This window comes from Megachile rotundata, chromosome 7, assembly GCF_050947335.1.
Source record: "Megachile rotundata isolate GNS110a chromosome 7, iyMegRotu1, whole genome shotgun sequence".
NCBI classification, from domain to species: domain Eukaryota; kingdom Metazoa; phylum Arthropoda; class Insecta; order Hymenoptera; family Megachilidae; genus Megachile; species Megachile rotundata.
In genome coordinates this window covers 16,528,566-16,549,049 of record NC_134989.1, presented here as the reverse complement: position 1 = coordinate 16,549,049, position 20,484 = coordinate 16,528,566, and the positions used below count along the sequence as shown (strand labels likewise).

Sequence of the window (20,484 nt, the reverse complement as noted above, 5' to 3'; positions counted from 1 at the left end):
TCCTCTCTCTTCGACGATTACAAAGAACCAAAAGCGTCCTCTTTCCTCGTCCTAACGACTTTTCTCGCGTCCACCGCTGTTGGACTAGAAAATCTCCGGTATCAAACGGCCGTGAAACGTATTTCTTTTCCGTCTGTTGCTCAAAGAAAGAGGCATCGAATATCATATCGGTTACGCGAGCTAACGAGTAGAAAACTTCGCGTCCGAGAATCGCGAAGGATAGGGAGAGATGTTCGCGGAGAAAGAACGATAGAGAACTATTTCTCTTTCTGGTGCGTTTTATTGATCGGATAGAATCGTAGATACAGTTGGCAAATTGATCGGCGGTACAATCGAAATATGTATATACAAATATGTACAACGCTGACGTTGATTCTCCTCGTCGCTGGAGGAGGAATGGTTTCACGAGTTTGTGCGCTGCAACATCTATCTTCGATAATCTTAAATTCGTATTCCCGTGACGCGTTTGCTCGCGATCTTTCCTCGTACAAAACGGTAAAAAAGAAATATTAAAATCGAAAAAAGGGGGAAAGCTGGATAGAAAATTCTATCAGGGACTAGAAAACGTTCAATCGAGACGTTATTTTACACTAAAGCCGAGCTTCGGTGCACGCGTGCATCTTTTCCCTTTCTTTTTCTTTCTTAACAATGCATCCTATTAAATATCGATAGAACTTACCTTAAATCTACGCGATTATGCTTATACGTATCGATATGAATAAGAATACGATCGCACGCGATCCTTAGACGGAGAACACTTCGGTTTACGTACTTTTTACCTTTCTTCTCTCTAGAAAATGGCAGCAGTCTTTGATTCGATAAATCTCGCGCCGTTGGCAGTGATTTTTGATCAAAGATCGCGAGACGTTCCGCGTACCGCGACGTTAGTCGTCGCGTTTCAAAAGATTCTCCTCGCCTCTAAAAGATATATTGTCGAGAAAAACGATTATCGATCGCCCGACGCGACGGGAGTCGAATACGCCCGATCGTTCCTCGATTCTTGCGGGACAAAATAAATAGAAAATCAGAAAAATTTGATATTACGCGTGGACGATCCGACCGGTGATGGATCGTCAATTGATCTCGCCGAGGCTCTCCTCGACGATCTTCTCCAACTGACCGTTGAACTCCCGGGTCTTTTCCGTCGACTTGTCGACGGAAGTTGGCGAGCCGACTTCCTGCAACAGGCCCTTCTTCAGGACATTTAGGTATCCCTAGCTCTGAATCACGTCGCTCATGTACTCCTCGTGCAGCGCCAACAAATGACGCGGTACGTCCAGGGCGGTGTGCAACGTGACGGTCACCCCTCGATTCAGACTGACAGCCGGATAAAATACGCCGTAGAGATCGCGAAACGCGATCCCTCCTTGCGGTTGATCGTTTACGAAGAAACGAAGCGTGTGAGTCGTGTCGAGGTCCAAGAGGACGCCCACCGTGGAACCCTGTTGCACGCCACCTTCGGTCCTCTGCGCGTGTCCACCGCCGTGCATGAACCACGAACGTTGCCGATCTATGTACATGCTCCAACCCTTGTCGTCCTTGCCTACGAGTAACGATCGTTCGAGTAAAAACCTATCCCGCGTTCGCGATAAATCGTTCCGAAGTTTCAGCCACGTCAACGCAAACAGAAATACAACGAGGCTGCGCGTACAAAATATCGATCGACCTTTGTGCATGAAATCTTTGCGACATAACGCGTTTTCAATCTCGATTTATAAGAGTCGGTATCGCTTACCGAGCATTCGATCCCGGGATACTTCGGCTCTGGCTATGCCGAAAGCAGGATCGGTGTCGCTGTGATAGCGATCGATCGTCAGCTCCCAGTAGTGGACGCCCCGTGAAAATCCGACGCTCGAGAGGACGACTCGGTGCTCGTAACCCTCGCAGGACGCACTCATCGCGTCCTCGGAAATGGATACCTCCTGTGGTATACCGGACGCCCCGGTTGCCCACGAGAACCATGCCACTGTCAACCGAAACGATAACGGGTATCCGCCATAAATAATCGACCGATCGAATGAACCGCGCCGCGACACCGGTCGATACTCGTTGCCGGCGAGCATTGTTCTCGGATGACGAGCGACGGAATCGAGTGGACAAACGCGTCGCGATTCAGAACGTCGAAACCCATCCGCGTTGGAAAATGGATATCGAAATCAGGAGCGACTGGCCTATACGATTTCCGGGTATAACAAAATCGAAACGTGCAACTCGGAGGTGCTGTCGATTCGACTTCGTAGATAAGATTCTAATTTCGCGAGACGACGGTTCAGTAACCGGCATCGAATATTTTCGATCGCGTAATCTCCTCGGCGAAAAACGCGTTAACCCGTCAGCTACGATCGTTCGTCTTTCACTCGATACCGACGTCTCGATTTTCCGTTCCAGGTTGTCGGCCCTGGGGAAAAGCCGAGAAACGAACAGAAAAAAAAAACTCACCCTCGGCTGTCTGAAGGCCGATCAGCTCCGAATATTCGCCTTCCCCGGCGCTGTTGAACGCTCTCACCCTGGCATTGTACAGAGAATTGAAATGCAATCCGTCCACGGTGCAGATCGTTTCTCGGCCACAGTACACTTCCTGATTAAACGGACAAAAGCGAACGATTAATCGCTCCGGTTGTTTTCCAGACCGTGGTCGGAGAAGCGTTTCGTAGTCGTCTACGACGAATCGCGTTAACTTCGACCAACGAACGAGTCGAGCAAAAGTTTTCGACGGTAAAGCTGGACAACGAAACTTGATTATGGTAATCTATTCTCCGACCGCGGTCGTCGCAACTCCGAGTTTCTGCTCACTCGAAATTCTCCGCCACAGCCGTCGTCTAGTTCGAGAAGGTATCCGTCGATGGCGGGGCCTCTTTGACCCGCGCAGCCCACGATCCCGTGTCCCGGCGGAGGCTGCCAGGCAACGGTAACGCTGTTGTTCTCGGCGCTGCATTCTTCCGGTATCAATATCGGTGCTCCGGGCGCTGCAAAAATTCTTCTTAAACGCGAGAAACGTGGACGGAAGAAATATGGCGCGATCGAAGGTCGAAAGACTGATCGGATCGATTCCATCGACGTACGCGATCGTTCTACCCGTTGAACGAGGATTTGCGCGAAGACGGATGGACGCTGTCGCGAAACGAACGGCCAGCTATTCGAAACGCTGGAAACGAGACGATGCACTCCGCGTTCGGTGCGCGAAACTTTTCCGACGATCTCGCGTGTCCAACTTTTCTACGAGATTCGGGCATTAGACGAGTTTCGAGACATCGCGGTGAAACAAGACGGATTTTCGCTACCTCGGATAATCCGTTTTAACTGTCACGAGAGTTACCGATGATCAACGAGTAAAAATTTGATCAAACAATTACGAGACGAAACAATGCGAAAATTCTAGCCGGAAAAGCCAAACACAAAAGCTTACAGAACTTCCGAGAGTGGATTTACCGACGGTATTATGAGGATAAAATCCAACCGACTACATATTTGTAACTTACAACCGTCGCGATTATTCCCGTTTTACGAGAGAAAAAGTACATCGGCAGTTGAAGTTTACAGCGGTCTCGGAGCTCGCGACAAAGTTTTATCGGTTACGGTTTCGAAACGTCGACCACGCGCACGAAAAAAACATCGTAAACCGCGTCGTATTTTCGAACTACCCCTCGGCCAGTTCTGCGACAGTTTTTCACGGTAAGTCGAGTTTAGCCTTAAAAATGCATTCGCGGAAAGTCCGTTTGATCAATTACCTGCGGTCGGGAATCGTTCTTCTCCTTCGGATGCTGCGTCCAACGTGAGACAACCGTTTATATTCGAACAACGTTTATAAATTAAACGATTTCCACAAACACCATTAAATCACGTCTTTGGTACTTCGCGTTGCAACCACGACGTACCAAAGACGTCGCTCTGAACTGTTCGATTCTCTATAGTTAACCAGAGACATTCGATTACTAGTTTCAAGAAACGAATCGAGTTTCAATAAAACGCGGGTCTCTGGTGGAATCGACAAACGGACTACCAAAAGGAAAGCGCGAATTCGGGATGGGGCTTACGTTTCAATTGAACGAAGGTGAGCTGATCGATGGCGCGTCGCAACGGTTTGTCGTCCAGGGTGAGATCGAGCAGCGGTAACCGAGCAATTTCTTGCACGCCCTCGGCGCCACCCCAGGAACCGGCAGCGGTGGCGGCTCTGACCGAGAGCATGCCGCCAATTTGCAGAAAGGCGGCACCGTCGGTCTCCTTTAGAGCCTCGATGCAGAACGTGAGGAGAGCCGTGGTCGCCTGCAGGTGGGACGCGCATCTGGCAACTTGGTCCCTCAACGAACGCACCCTAGCTTCCCTGGTCTGACGGGCAGCTTCGATCAGCCGAGATTTTCTCACCTGCAATAGACTCACCAGGTTCGCCACGCGATCCTCCACCTCTTCTTCCAGAGCGACGCACTCTTCCTGCGAACGCGTGAAGGCGAGGAGCAATGATTGCGTCAAATATTAACCTCTTCGAGAGTACACATACATGTTACCACTGTGTATGTTACTCATAGATTTATTTATGTAATTATTACAGATTTGAAACGAACATAGTACACTTATGTTGATAAAATAAATTGTGTGTAAATTTAAAATAAAAAAGTGTTCGTAAGAATCAGTTTGAAAGGAAGGTGGTGTAGTTTAATATATTTTTTCATTTTCTTGGTATCAGAAAGAATGGAGCCACTATAAACTTAGATCTCTCAGGTGCGTACTCTTAGCAGACTCCCCTACTGTTATCTGGTAAAATACGCGATTCCACGCCACGAATACTTGGAACGTCGCATAGCGTTCGTAATAATTTTGGAGGTAGCTTTTAGCTCGACGGGGTGGTTCTAGCATCGACGTCGGTGCGCGCAGACAACCGGAGGCCGAGATGAAACAGAGGTAGAAGAGAATACGCCAACTGATGCAATTAACGCCGAGTCCTTCCGTAATTTCGCGAAGGCAGACTTGGACGAAAGCTAGTCCTTCGTTCCTGCCTCGAAATGTAAAAAGCATGCCCAAGGCGAATACTCACGTGCACTTTGTCCGTCATCCCTTTGAGCCTCTGAATGAATTCCGTCGTCGACCGAGCCCTTTCCGACAGCTGTTGCAAATTTTGCGACAATTCGGTCTGCAATCACATCGAAAGGTTCTCGCGTGAGCAACCAAGTTTCTATCCGAAACCTTCGGCAACTTTTCGCCGAAAATTTAACCGGCGAAGAGGGTGTTTGTCGTGCCATCTGCCGCCTCGAACGTAACGATCGTAATTTCGACGCGCCAACATCGTTAACGACGCGAATCGCGTGGAAACTGCGAAAACGAGGAGAGCGGATCGTCTTCTACGCGACGATGACCGTCGATCGAGTAACGTTTGCATACGAATGTCGGTCGCATCGTTTGTCGACGCGAGACGAACAAACGACAGGTGCAAACGCTTTCGATCCTCTCTTTTCCGGCGAACGATTTCCAAATTAAAGCGTCCCGGTAGAGAACGGAACGCTTCTGTTTGCACGAAATTCCAATCGTTCACGACGAGCACCGTTATCGAGTCAAAGGAACGAGAAGGCGTCAAAAAAAGTGTCAAACTCCGATTAAAACGCGTACTATTAAACGTTATAAAAAAAACATCTCGGTTCGGCAACAAATCGAAACGTGCAACTGCACTCGAAACGGAAAACGATAAACTCGATTGATCGACGTTCAGGAACGAGTAACAAAGGCAATACGAAGTCACGCGTTTCCACCGCGCGGCTGGAAACGATCGATTTTACAATCCGTATGGGCAATTTCGATTTGCTTGAATTTGTGCCGGGATACGGAAACATCTGTCCGTAATTCGTACAGTTGTCTGTCTTTCCTTTCCGCGCGCGAGACTAATCGATCGAAGCATCGACCTCGAACGCTTCGAAGGATGGTCGAGTTCTCGTTTCGAATTAGCTTCGACCGCAACCCTGCTCTAGATCATTTCCGCAATTTTCTCCGCTAATTCCGGAACGGAAATCGCACGGATCGTTGGCGTGCCATCGCGAAATTCTTCGCGAACCGGCTCGCTCCGATCGCGTTCCACGCGCTTCTTACCTGAGCAAGCCATTAATTCTTTCCGAGGCATCGTAACGAACGAGCCGCGAGTCGGAAAATTCTTGTAATTCGAAAAAAATGTTCGTCTCTAGTGGCGGAGTTGTTACCGTTCCCGCCAGTTTTCCCGAACTTCCTTTCGGATAACGAGCAGGAACTGGAACGCGGCGCAAACAGCGTGGAATCGCAGCCGTTAATTAAGCGGTCCGATCGAATTTCGCTGGGTAGCTACGTACAAAGTACATAACTGCAACGGTCGAGAGTGCTTGGATCGACTCTCGTAGGTTGTTCTGCTTTCTGGAATCCTACTCCACGCGCGCATCGGCCGTTATTCGACAACGCCGATCGCGCGATGTTCGTTTCTCGTGCTCTCGATCGTGCTCGTAAACGTCGACGGCGTATCGAGCGAAATCGACGTCCGTTTCGAGTTCGCGTTTGCATTCGACAGAGAGATCGTGGGGTCGTCGTTATCGCGGAGATGCAGCCCGACGCGATTCGAGCCCGTCGCGGACCCACCGAACGTAGGAAAGCACGGAAGGGTTTACGAGCAACAACGACACCCGCCCACCCCTTTCATTCCGCCGCGAGCTTATATCTGTTCGCCCGGTCGACGGCGCCCACCACCCTAACCGTCACTGCCACCAGCGTTTCTCGATGGAAACGAGCGAGGGACGCCGGATGCGACCCCGCGTAAACGCCTCTGTAAACGCTGCGACCGATCGCTGTAATCGCCTGCTCCGTCGACGAGATATCCTTTCTCCGCAGAAAGGATAGCACAGAGTTCCGTCGACGAAGATCACGAGTCGTCGATCGCGAAGCTAGAAAGTGGTCGCGAACCAAAGGGTTGCGCACCGCTCGTTTTAATCTGGAGGAGCGACGATGCGTCAAATTAAAAGCAGGGTCGTCGACCGGTTTCTCTCGTTCGCGAATCGAAACGCACCGGTGAACGACAACACCGACGCTTCTCTCTTCCTTCAAATTTTTCCTGACGAACGCGACGAGTTGCGACTCGTCGGAGACACGCGAACGATACGTTCACGAACAGACGCTTAATCGAACGGCTGAACGGAGCGAACGTCGAGCGATAACTCGATAGACGTCGATCGACGCGTCGATTAATCGAATCGTACGCAATAGTCTCGAACATCTGTCTCTTCTGGACGCGTCGTACAGTACGCTGTCTGGAGAGCCGTAAATTCGACAATTTATACATTCTAAAAATTTCAAGACTTACAAATTCTATGTCCCCAAATTTCTAGAACCCCAAAATTTTCTTGGTTGTTCTCTACTGAGATCTTTACTCGTTGATTCGTACACGGAAAAGCAGCAGAGTCTTCTTCCTACGTCTGTTTTCTGTCGAATCAAAGAATCCGAATCGAAACAAACAACGAGCCACGTTCTCTCGCACGGTTCATCGTGCTCCAGCTATTTCGAAAACGCGTGCCAGGGTTTCCTCTCGTTGCGGTTCCAGCTAGTTTTCGTCCGGACGTCTTCCGACAGGGCTGAGCGTTCTAAACGTTGGCTCGTCACGTACTCGAACCAAGCGAGGACTCGTTAAGTCAGAAAGCTGGTCGTACGTGCGGAAAATGTATCTGCTTCCACCGTGGAAAGAAAAGAATGCTTCGCGAAGGAATAGAGCGCGACAAAGTGCCATCGACGCGAAATTCTTTTCCATCTTGACCCGTCAACGTTCGAACCGAATCGGGAAATTTACCGACGACACGAACGGATCACGAGCGTTAGTCGAACGCACGGAAAAATAGCGGCGAGAACCGCGAAACCTCATACTTTTCCTACTTTTTTAATACGCTTCGATAACGGGGGAACCAGAGTAATATTTTCAGTCGAGCCGACCAAAGTACCGGATAATTGCCGAAGCGTGGTCACGATGCACTCGTATTTCGCGTTCGTACGAAAGGGACGAACCCCTCTCGAAGAGCTCGTGACCCGTGCCAAAGCTCCGCTTTGCTTTCTACGCCAGGCCACGCTTTTCACGGTTACCTACCTACGTGTACGTACACGTACACGTATGCGCGCGATCGATCCGAAGGAAATTTAAACCGACCAACTACCCTCCCTCCTCTATCACTCTACTCCTCGTTCTCGTCGAAAAAGCAACGATCGTGTTCAACTTCCGTTGTTAAAGTTATTTCGATGACTCGTTCGCGAACGTTTCGAGAGGATCAAAATTTTCTTTCGACGAGTCGCGTTGCAATGCTCTAACGATAGGAAACGATAGAACTCCGCGATTCGTTATCGTGGTCGAGCGAACTATTTATGGATTTCCCTCGAATTCGTAACACGTGCTTGGTCGAAAAGTAGCGTGCAAAGGGAGTCGACGATTCGTCGTTCTCGAAATGGCCGAAACGACTCCCTTTTCTCTCTCTCTGTCGCACTCTTTCACCCTATCTCAACCCCCGCCTTTAAACGATGACTCACCATTCCACCGCGTTTCATTCACCACTCTTTTTCGTTGATTCTATATCCACTCGGGACCCGGTACGAGGGAACTTTCAAAATAAATCATACGCTATCCAAACTTTCGAAAGTCGATGTACTCGTGGACGAACTCGACTCACGCGAAGAAAACGATCGACCGCGTTTCCGACGGATTCGCAATAATCGTATCCTTGATTATTCTACCTTCCGCACAATGGCCATTGCCCGTTTAACACCACGACACCTCAATGGAATCAACTTCTATACGTTCTATTAATCACGTACTGTTCGTACGCCACGAAATGAGTCCTCATAGGATACTGAAACAATGCTGACCGCTTAAAGAGAAGAGAGTAATTCTCGCTTTACACGTACTTTCGACTACGGCGAATTAATTAAACCGATCGCTGTGGTCAGGTCGAAAGACGAGAAAAGTATGCTAGCCTTTATAAGTTTATTCTAGCTTTTATTTTATAAGTAACGACGTCGATGTCCGTGAACATTAATATGTAATACGAACATGTGCATTGCATACCGTTCGGGTGCAGTTAAGGGATGATGTCTTTAAGCTAAAACTACCAAACCGGTCAAATGACCGCTCTGCAAGTTTTTTATTATAATGTGCACATTTTGTTAAAGTACATTCGTTAAAATCAACATTGATTCTCATCAAGATAAAGAATAAATGTGTGCACTAATTTATGTTTCGTCGTTTGTTGGTTTATTTTTTAACTTCATTTTTAATTTCAAATTAAGTACACATTATATGTCGGTAGTGTTAAGTACGGAAACGATCGCGTTGTAGTCCGTGATAGAAATTCTATCGTCGTTGAGCAGCTGTCCGCTCGTAACGACCGATTCGGAGAAGGATGTCCGATCGATGGTGCACCATGATGGTACTCGCGTACCAGCACGCTGCGAATCCAGTTACGATCGCGATCGACAGCTGCGACGCGACAAACGAGCAAAACGAGTTCCGTACGCGAATTACCTAACGCGGATGAACGTGACGTTCGATCGCGCGGTCATCGATGCGTTCTGTTTTATACGGGAAGGAATTGCGAGGGGATCGATCTGTCGAGTTCCAACAGACGGCTTTCTCGTAAAACGAAAGGAAATTGGCGAACGTAACGCCAAGGCTTGGAACGATGCTCGCGGCGGTCCTCGAGAGCAAAAGATTCGCGAGCTATCGCTGTGCCGGTATTTTTAGAAGGCGAAAGGGAAGCAAACGACTCGCGACCTACGACCAAGAACCTCCTACTAAAAGCTCCTTTGCTACGTTCACCGTGAAACGTCCACCCTAATTAAAGCGGTCAAATTCCCAATTAAAAAGTTGCAGTTTAACCTTCGAACCCCTTCGATCTCTCCATGGATAGAACAACGATTGTCGCGAATGAAGTGGACCACCCTGTAGCGAGAGAGCAAAAGATCTCGTCGTTAAATTCCGGACGAAACAACGAGACGACTAAGGAGAGGGCAAATTCAGGGGGTAAAAGAGGAGGAAAAAGAGCGCGGGTGGGCAGGAGAAACGTCACGACACATATCGTGCGCGGCAGCACTATGTAACGCGTTTTCGTCCTCGCGCAGCCTATCACCCTAACCGCGTGCACCGCACTTATCACGCCGACCAAGCCACCATAAATATCTCGGATATCCCTACGATGTATCTCCACCGGCCAGAACACTCCTACGCCTACTAACGAATTCACCGCGATCGATCCCCTTTTTCGAATCTTACGATTACCATATTTGCTCGCGATCTTCTTTTCCTACGGCGTACAAAATCCACCTACCTTCGCGGCAATTTGTACGGTTCCAAAATGGCTTCCCTGGGGAAAATGTGGGACCCAACAAGGAACAGTCTTGCCTTACTTTTAGGGATTTGGAAAATTTGAAATCTTGGAAATGAATAAAAAAATCATATCCTCCGGAGTAAAAGGCCTAGACGGGTTTAATAAATTATTCGAGAAGACATCGTTTGTTCGAATCTTTTCGAGATTGCGACGGATCACGTAAGTATCTGCGTACCCTCCCATACGCGTAAGCGTGCTCGCGCTTTTTGTTTATTTCCTGACACGAGTACGAGTACGAGTACGAAGCATCAAAGGCTGGCACTGTTTCAAGAACTATTTTCGTTCGTAGGTTCCCGCGTCCTCGTTATTCTCGTTCTATGCTCCCCTTATACTTTTCCCTCGTACGTAATTTCTATCTGTTCGAATTCACGGAAATTCGGAGCAACGCTATAGCCCCGTGATTTTTCACGGTGACTCCCCAGATACGAGCATTTTCGTGTCCCGGCTCGATCGACTAGTCGAGTAATTACGAAAAGCTTCTACGAAAGTCTGAAAAGAGCTCGGGGCGCGAGCTTTTTTGCGATAAGACGGGATGAAATCTCGAAGAAAAAATGTCGTTCCCTCGATAAGCGGCCGCTTTGGTATCGTCAAAGCGAGAGTAGATTCGCGTTGAAAAGCTCGCAGAAAAGTGAAACTAGTTTAATCGCTGGCGGCGACGTCGTTTCGCAGCGGTTCATTAAATCTCGTCGTAAAGAGAAAAAGCGAGGTAAAAAGGAGGCACGGGAATCGACGAGGACGATGCTGGCTAAACGTTCGTCTTTTCTCGGAGAATTCGCGCGGGCTCCGCGTCTCACGGTCGAAGAACAGCAAACGCCTCGGAGGTCGCGCATACGAAAGCCGTTCGTGGTTCTTACGTCGTGTCACGACCGCCGCCATTTTACGCCAACTTTCCATTTACGGAATCTAATGGTACAACGCTCGTCTATTCCCGCGCTCCGAAAACTTTTGCTTTTGCCTTCCCTTCGACCGTTGCGCAACTTCCATCGAGCTTCGAATATCACCCGCGGCACGACTTCTCAAACGCGATTACGACTTGATCCAAGATACGACCTCTCGACGAAACTACGTTCTCGTGGCTGAAAATCTCTGCTCTCGCGAGATCGCCCATTTCTCGAACAAAGTACCGGTGTTTCGTCGAAAGTGGTAGCGTGGGAACAAAGAGAAACGACGGCCGCGAAGAAAGGCCACGAGAGGGTGCGAGCAGAAGAATATTCAGGGGTGAAAATATAATAAGGACACTCGTCGTGCACTGAACGCGCTCCGATTCTTTTCGCGACGTGGTCTCGATTGTACGCGAAACGGTCACGTGGACGATTCCTTTTCTTCATGAACAATACGAAACCACCCTACCGATTGGCCATGTGACAAACTGCCCGCCTCGATTTAACGCGAAAATTAAACGATAACCTGCCGATCAAGATTCGTTTTTAACTCGAACCTTCGTCGAAATAAGGCTTTCTTTCAACTTCAATGTAATCATTATATGCAACTTTCATAATCTTTATCTGCACTTTCAGTTGCGTCTTTATATGCAACTACGAACATTGAATAATTACCGGAATGTTTAATTCTTGCTAAATATTGTAAAACTTATTGTTGCAATGTAATATACAACTGCGCTTATGTAATCATACCGATGTACTATAATAACCTGTTCAGACGAAATCAGATCTGAAAGAGTTAATTAATAAATGATTTCTCCCTCCGTTTCCCTCGAAGATTACCCGGAATAATGCTAACTCTGGTGAATATCTATCTGGAACGTCGAATAAAATCCTGCGGTAAATACGTAGCAAAAGGTAAATCGTAAACCGAGTAAATACGGATTCAACTGTTCTGGTTGGCTGTCGCATCACGCAACGAACCTCTGGAGGAGAGATACGAGAGTCGAGTTCCTCGTGCGAAAACAAAGCCGAGGGAAAGAATGCAAAAGCAGGAAGGAACAACGGCAGAGCAACGACGAACAGAGGAGAAGCTGGTTCGAGAAGACGAGACAACGAAACGAGTCGAGTCGCAACGTGGAGAGGAAGAGAAAGAAAGCGTACCGAGAGAACGAGCAGACTGGATACGTAATACGCGAGATATCGAAGAATTGTCCGCCTTCTTCCTTTGTTCGACGTTCGTGCGAACTGTTTCGTATCGCGCGACGATCTCTCCTTATCGCGCTCGTTCGAGTACCTTTAGCGAGCAGGGTTAATTCGGCGCGGTCAAAGTCACGAGCGACGTCGCTTTGTAGCCCGAGGTCGACGATCCGTGGGTTAGCGCTCGAACGCGAAAACGGAAACGTCGTACAGCCTGAATGGACGTTGAAACCAGTTCCGCCAAGGTCATCGATAAATCGCCGTGCCAACTCGATCGAGCGTTACATCGACGAGCAACGGATCAGCCGAAAGGCGCGATCGACGAAAGCGTAACGAGAGTAACTCGGTAAAGAGGACAGAGCCGGCGCTATAGATTCGTGAAAGAAACGAAAGCGGTCACCTTCTGGGCCTTGCAGGCTGCGGCCAATGGTAGGACGTCGTGTGGGTGAGCGGCGTGACGATCCCGAAGACAAAGCGCGCATATCGCGATTTTGCAGAGGGCACAGTAGAGAGTTAACGGTTCGCCGTTGTGATCGTTGCAAACCGGCGTAGTTTCCGTGGCTGGACCGCGAGAACCTTTGCCTCCGTTCGATTGCCAGCTGCCACGAGGTGGGCCCAGATTGTGAGCAGCCAAAGGTCCCCTCTTCGGATGACACGATTCTCTGCAGCCGTCGCAATACAACACCTGAAACGAACCCCACGATCCTTTCAAAACGCCGCACCGTGTCTCTATCTCGGATGCGTTCTTTTCAATACCGTCGATCGAAAACAAACACGCGGAAAAACGAGAATATATCTCGTCGCCCGTGATTTTACAAGGTTTACGAGATCATCGAACATATTTATGCGGAGGTATTAGAAACGGTATTCGTATCTAAGATCTACGGATCAAGAGGCGAGTAAACTGCCGCGAGAATATTAACCGCATCGACTCGGTCTCTTGCGTTATTCGCGAGCCAACACCGTCTTTACCTCTCGGTGCACTATACAGCGTGACTCGAGAAAGTTGATTTCCGAGAAGTTCGCCGCGTTTGTATTCGGAACGAGGCTCGTACAAATAAACGAAGAAAACGCGTGCACCGAGAGCACGGTGGTTAACGTGGAAAGAAACAAGCCCTAAATCCTCCGTATTACAATCGACAAACGTTCTTTTATACGACACGTGACGCTAGACGAAGAAATTAAAAATTTCGTAACGTTGACGGCGCTAAACTATAAGCTCGAAAGTTTGACCAACCTCGCATTGTTCGCAGGCGACGGTAGCGTCTCGGGGTTCACCCTCGCACATTTGACACTGCAATCTCGCGTTCCTCGATTCCTGATATTTTTCCACGATATGCTGCATTGCCCTGTACTTGGGCAAATTGTGTGCTCCGCCTTCGTCGAAATATACGGTCTTCTGACAAACGGGGCAAGAAAGACACAAAGTGCCGCCTGACGGCGGAAAACCACCGTTTCCGGGTGTGCCGACATAGCTTCCTGGTCGCGAGCTGGTTGACGTGCTGCTGCACACCACCCCCGAGTCGGTCTCGGACAAAATCGAAAGTTTATCGGCCTCCTGATCAGATCCTGGCGCGTTCGATGAATCGGTCGTCGACTCCGGAGGCGAGTCCGGCGGTGCTTGAAGATTAACCGCGCACGACAGACAAAGAGCGTGCCAACAGGGTAATAGCACCGGCTCGACGAACAGCTCCTTGCAACAAGGACATCGTAATTCGTCCTCCATCCTCGCTTACTCTGCGGAAGGCCGCGCGCGCGCTTCGCGCTTCGTTCGACTTCGCTTTCCTTATATTTCAACGATTCTCGCGTTTTCTTCTTCTTCTTCTTCCTCCGCTTCTTTTTCCTCTCCTTTTTCGACTTCAACGATCAATTTCCTCCGCTTACTCGCGCTAAGTCTCGCCGCTGCAATCGCTTTTTTCCAATTTGCCTTTCATTACACGCCCGAACGATATTCTTGTCACGATTCGTTCGACTCTGTCGCATAAACCGAACGCCGGCACGAGAAAAAAGCTTCAAATCCTTTTTCGATGGCGTCTTCCCTGTTCGTTCGTCACGATACTTCTTCGCCATGCATTTTCAAATCGAACGGCGTCTACGCTCTGCGATCATCTTCGCCAACTGACGTTTCTATGTGTTTTCACTCACGCACATTTTCAGGGACTCGTCAAAATTTCAACTTCACATTATTTACCGATGCAGTTCCAAATGACGCACCGACGCGCCTCGCGTTTCTCGCTTTTCGCCTCTATTATCTCACGCGATCAGCGTCTGATGTGACGATACGTTCACGCGATTAAACCGTTCATATATTTGGATACATAATAATTTACGATTTCGTGAATACCGGCGCGACAATCCGACCGAACCACTTACGCTTCTAGACGTCACTGGGTTGACTGACTCTCGGCGGCCGTGTACGTGCGCGCATCATAGTCGCGCATCGTGGTTCAGGGGCGCAACTTGTTTCTCTTTCTCCCGCCATAAAAACTTTTTTCCATGTCGATCCATTTTACGTTCGTCCGATCTGACGTATCTTACAGAATCACGTCGATGGGTTACAACAAATATTACGACTAATTTGCATGATGCATTATTAACGTGATCAAGATTCTAAAACAATGTAAGTTACTTATTTTCCGATTACCACCATATTCGTAAATTATATACATCCGAAGATACTGTTATCTCATAGTTTCCAAATTCAAATGACCGTGAATTACACAATACATTACAACTTTATCGTCTTTTTGTTGTTTCTACGACGCCGTGACTACACTCCTGGTAAGAAGATTTTGCTGTCTCTTACTGTTCCCTTTTCTTTTCCTCTCGCTGTCCTCTCTCTTCACCCGATTCCATTTCTTTCACCTCTTTTTCTTTTTGAACTAGAGAAATTTATGACATTGCAAAATAGACAAACAAGAGAACACCTGGCAATGAAAAATGAATATTGGATAATGAGAGATAGAGGGAAACGGAAAGAATAGTATGTATATTGAGTTACGGTTAAAAAATGATACGAGATAAAAAAGAATTTATTACGCGAGCCACGACACAACCGATAACGCTTAAACTCTTACGCGTTTTTGTTCGCGCTATCTTTAACTTTTCGTGAAATGTGCGTTAGAAAATCGAACTAGTCGTTCATAGATACGAGATTACTTGGAATGTCAAACGCCGCCGAAGCTTTATCTTTTCTTTATTGATTTATAATTTCTGATCGTCTAGCTCGTTTAGAACGATAATGTCATTGTCAAACTTAGCGATATCAAAATCTGTGCGTGGAGGCGCCACGTATCGAATACTACGACTTTATCAGGCGACACTGTGCAAATCCTGAAAATTGACGTCAGAACCATATGCTCGTTTAGTAGGAAAGAAATGTGCGAGTAGACGGCATTTCACATAGGAAATCATGTGCCAAAGTATTTTCTGCAAAATTTACCGGTAAATTAACGCCATATGTTATTGTTTGCTCGAGTGTATAGTACCTTTGCTAAGTAACGCACGCGTCTCTTATACACGTGCATTTCCTGTTGTAAGTACACATATATTATACGATACAGTATGCTGTAGATTGTGTTACAAGGTTAATACAAAAATCGATCATTACGTAATGCGCACGAGGGATTAAAATATGCCGTTGGTATCGATGAAATACCAATGAAATGCTTGTATAACCGATGAAAAAATTTGAAAGAAAAAACGCTTTCGATATGGCGGCTGTTTAAATCGAACAGAATATATCATTTACATGTATCTTTTCCGACAAATGCACGAAACGAAACTCGTCTAATGTATCGTCAATTTTCTTTCGACAGAAATAAAATTATACCCCATTATATTTAATGAACATAATATACACCGATAATCTAATTGACATGACGTTAGTTATTTGTCAGGTGGAAAGAAAATTTACATAAATGACTAATAAGTTAACAACTAATTAAGTACATAGTTTTATCGATAATTATAATAGGCAAGTTTTTCCATTTTTTTTTTCTTAGTAAACCAAGTCCAAATTTAACGTGATCAAATACAACGACAAATATGCTCGCACCCTTCACGAAAAGGATCGTATTTCAACAACTTGCTCATATGCGCCGCTATGGAGTCTCTTCCAGGTTAGCTGGTTCATTGATGTTAATTACATTGAACGCCTTACATGGTGTTATCTTTTTTCCCGTTATTTCGTAGTTTCACGAGTAATAGCGTTTGTATTTAGCGCCGAAAAAATTTCATAAGTGAGGACACCTCTTGACGTGTCCCTTGCAATTAAGTCGTATAAATTAAACGGAATTGCATGTAAAACATTTTTAGCGTAGATTCATGCGGAACGTTCGATTTAGTTGTGGTTGGGGGCGGCATTGTTGGGTGCGCCACTGCTCGAGAAATATTACTGAGGCACCCCAATCTAAAGGTGGCGATCGTTGAGAAAGAAAATGGCCTAGCCAAACATCAGACGCTGCACAACAGTGGCGTAGTGCACGCTGGCATCTATTACAAACCTGGCAGTATGAAAGTAAAAAAACACTTACAATTGAATACATTTTATCGTGAACTTTATCGGTATCAATCTATACTAGAATATAGAATTTTTGATCGTATAGTAGAATAACGCTTCGTTAAGAGATGTTTGATTCGGCAGGAACTAATTACAGGCGAAACTATGCGTGGAAGGTTTCCAGCTATGCTACGATTATTTTTGCAAAAATAATATTCCGCACAAGAAAGTGGGGAAACTCATAGTAGCCACAAACGCGGAGCAAGTTAAACAACTGCAAGAACTGTATAACAGAGGACAACAAAATAATGTACCTGACCTTCAACTAGTTGAAAAAGATTGTATATCGAAATACGAAGCTAAATGCAAAGTACTGAAATCATTTTCCTTTGTAAAACATTTCTCTAGAATTTGTAGAATAATGAAAAATGCTTATGCACTCGATAGGGAGAAAAGGCATTGTGGTCACCATGGACGGGTATAGTAGATTGGTCAGTGGTTTGCAAACACTTTGCCGAAGACTTTCAAAAGATGGGCGGTAAAATAATTTTAGATTACGAAGTTACCGGCTTCGCTGAGATGACCGAATCTAAAGACCAAGGACCTCTTTGTCCAATATCGGTACAATCGAAAGACAGGGTACGGTTTTATGTTTCTTATCTATAATTACATGTTTCCGTTTGGTTTTTAATTTACGTTATTATTTTACGTTGTAGTGTATACCTACGAATCACGTGTTAACGTGTGCCGGTTTGCATTCAGATCGTCTAGCAGTTATGACAGGGTGCGATCTGAGTCCACGAATTGTTCCATTCCGTGGCGAATACTTGTTACTAAGCGAAAGCAAAAAGCATTTATGTACCACAAATATATACCCTGTTCCAGATCCTAGATTTCCGTTTTTAGGAGTTCATTTTACACCTAGAATGAACAGTGATATATGGCTGGGACCAAACGCCGTTTTAGCATTTGCCCGAGAAGGTTATCGGTACGCAGGAATCAAATGTTTCGTATGTATAATACTTGATCACCTAATAATTGTTAATTGTATTTTTTAGGTGGTACGATATAAATATACGGGATTGTATAGAAATGGCGAAATTTCCCGGACTGTACAAGCTCTGCTTCCGATATTTTATACCAGGTTGTCACGAAATAATTAAATCAATTTTCTATCCGCTCGCAGTCAAAGATCTGCAAAAATTCATTCCTGAAGTAACTTACAAAGATGTGAAAAGGTAGATATTTCTATTGCATCGTCATGCCAATTACTCCGTTATTTTTTCAATTATTCGTGCATTTTGTTACGCAGAGGACCAGCGGGTGTAAGAGCACAAGCACTGGATAAAGATGGTAAATTAGTAGATGACTTTGTTTTCGACGTAGGAAAAGGTAACATAGGTGCCAGAGTGGTTCACTGTCGCAACGCACCTTCTCCCGCTGCAACTAGCTCGATGGCAATTGCCAAGCACATTGCCAATAAATTGGATACTGATTTTAAATTTTAAGACGTCCCGAACTTAAATTTTGAACTAATATAAAATTTTTATTACATTTCATGTAAATGATGTCGGAACAGTTGTGAATCTTATTTATACGGAAACGACGTATCGTGACTCATCACATACTTACATTGCAATCAAATAAAATAAACGTGATTTTATATTTTTTCATATGGAACCTTTTGTTTTTAAACAAGTATTTCTTTGAGAATGATATTTATATTTTTTACAATTTGATATCATTACAACAATCCGTTTGTAAGCAAATATGTACTAACTGTGCTCGTCCTTTCGCATTTATCACAATAATAATTCATTATCAATAATCTGATAAAAGTTATTTTTTACGACTTCCAAATACAGAAGTATAAAATACTGCTAGAAAATATAATTAAGATTTAAAAGTAAACGTCCCGAGTTTTATATGAAAACCTATCTTATAGATATGTAAGAATAACAATGTTGTCATAAAAAAATACTTCAAATTATTCTGAACCCACTTCCTGATATCATAAGCCTCGAATTTGCAAAATCCCAAGCTGCAGTCGAATGGAACCCCATATTTGAAAGGACAACTCCGTATTCACTCAGCGCAAACATAGAGTAGACTGCAAGGAAACAATCGTATTTTGTAAATGAAAATTTGTTTATTTTTGCCTATGATAATTAACTCACCTAGTGGTTCGCAATACTTATTATGTCTATAAAAAAAGTAACACGCGAATATTATACATGAAAAATTAACTATTATGGATCTATGCTTCCATTTCAAGGAAGTAACTTCCGAATATTCTCTAGTACTGTTTAGACAGTTCTTCATGATAAAATATGCCACTATCATATGTATAAAAGATGTTATTAAAAACATTATGAAAGACAATTTGTGAAAGGCTGCAAAAGAAACATACATTATTCTATGTTGTACATGTTTTGACAAATTCTTATACCTACCATAATTTTCATCGGAAGTCCAAAAACTTAAAGTTACAAGAGATATGTTTTCAATGGCATATGTAACTATTGCAATGTCACATATACTTTGTGCCCATTTAAAGATACGTTCTTTGTAATAACGACGGTACATTAATAATACCAAAACTCTTATCACTGCTTGTATCGCTATAGCAACTTTCCAAACATTTCTCTGTGGTTTGTAATGCCCGATTGCAGCAGAGACGGATGGTAAGAAATTATAAACCTGACAAAATTTATGCATATGTATGAGTTTATTTACATAAATCAAAATTTTTAACAAGAAAGCATACAGACAATAAATATTTTAATCATTAACATACCTTGCAATGAGTAGAAGTAGAGTGCTCGAAATTATACAAAATTGACCAAACGATACAAAAAATAAATGCCAAAAGCGGTAATGAAACGGTAAACCATGCTAACTTGGCAAAAGGTATAACGAGTCGCGTTTTCGACATCTCGTCTTCTACTAACGGGATATACTCTGACCCTACTCTTGCCTTACTCATTGTATTATATTCTAGATTACAATTTACGTCATAACGAACGGGTTTAATGCTCTTAATAGGCTAAGGCTAAAGTATTAAATGTTCGATTGATACGCGTAACACGCGTTCCTTTTTTTTCCCGATTATTTTTCCTGTCGTTATGTGCCAACAATCATAATAACTTATACGTTCATTACCGCATGCGATGAATAAAAGATTCGACTTATCAAACCATTCGGAATTGTGTAACATTAACATTTTTCAAGAAAAGTATCAAAACACATTCACTATCATCTTAACGTAAAATCGATCACTAACTCATCTAGCGGTGTCGACGTAAAATATTTCGTTATCGGACAACGACATCGCGTGGCATAAAAATCAACGAAATGGCCGCCGATAAATAGATATTTTTTATCTCAGATGGCGTTGCCACGAATACTACATAAATATAGTATTGCATATGTATATGCAAACTATTTATATATTTGGAACTTGTAGTTTCCACTTACCGTGCATTAAACGCGCATGAACTAACCTAACACATGCAATAGTTCTTAAATATAGCGTTCTAGA

General features: G+C 45.1%; 3 protein-coding genes across 7 annotated transcripts; 1 reads left to right on the top strand and 2 right to left on the bottom strand.

Annotated features, from left to right (window-relative positions):
• Window positions 1-260: 260 nt before the first annotated feature.
• Trim9 (E3 ubiquitin-protein ligase Trim9) lies at window positions 261-14,947 on the bottom strand. Of its 2 annotated transcripts, XM_076533711.1 has the most exons (9): window positions 13,680-14,947; window positions 12,843-13,127; window positions 5,030-5,125; window positions 4,035-4,428; window positions 3,729-3,761; window positions 2,794-2,966; window positions 2,440-2,578; window positions 1,736-1,966; window positions 261-1,543 (listed from the first exon to the last, which is right to left on the bottom strand). In XM_076533711.1, exons 1-9 carry the CDS (start codon window positions 14,166-14,168, stop codon window positions 1,215-1,217), a joined length of 2,169 nt encoding a protein of 722 aa, XP_076389826.1. In that variant the 5' UTR covers window positions 14,169-14,947; the 3' UTR covers window positions 261-1,214. The 2 variants fall into 2 exon arrangements, with proteins under 2 accessions (XP_076389826.1, XP_012147408.1); XM_012292018.2 differs by lacking the exon at window positions 3,729-3,761.
• A 168-nt stretch (window positions 14,948-15,115) lies between these two features.
• L2HGDH (L-2-hydroxyglutarate dehydrogenase) lies at window positions 15,116-18,623 on the top strand. Of its 4 annotated transcripts, none has more exons than XM_076533736.1 (8): window positions 15,116-15,886; window positions 16,447-16,563; window positions 16,765-16,961; window positions 17,101-17,313; window positions 17,391-17,582; window positions 17,660-17,931; window positions 18,002-18,181; window positions 18,256-18,623. In XM_076533736.1, the coding sequence occupies exons 2-8, from the start codon at window positions 16,548-16,550 to the stop codon at window positions 18,449-18,451; spliced, it is 1,266 nt and encodes a 421-aa protein (XP_076389851.1). In that variant the 5' UTR covers window positions 15,116-15,886; window positions 16,447-16,547; the 3' UTR covers window positions 18,452-18,623. The 4 variants fall into 4 exon arrangements, with proteins under 4 accessions (XP_076389851.1, XP_076389850.1, XP_012147409.1 ...); XM_076533735.1 differs by having other exon boundaries at window positions 16,760-16,961; XM_012292019.2 differs by having other exon boundaries at window positions 15,116-15,977.
• A 21-nt stretch (window positions 18,624-18,644) lies between these two features.
• Window positions 18,645-20,411, bottom strand: LOC100878903 (post-GPI attachment to proteins factor 2). Its single transcript, XM_076533745.1, has 4 exons — window positions 19,741-20,411; window positions 19,397-19,643; window positions 19,121-19,336; window positions 18,645-19,053 (listed from the first exon to the last, which is right to left on the bottom strand). Exons 1-4 carry the CDS (start codon window positions 19,927-19,929, stop codon window positions 18,926-18,928), a joined length of 780 nt encoding a protein of 259 aa, XP_076389860.1. The 5' UTR covers window positions 19,930-20,411; the 3' UTR covers window positions 18,645-18,925.
• Between the last annotated feature and the right edge of the window lie 73 nt (window positions 20,412-20,484).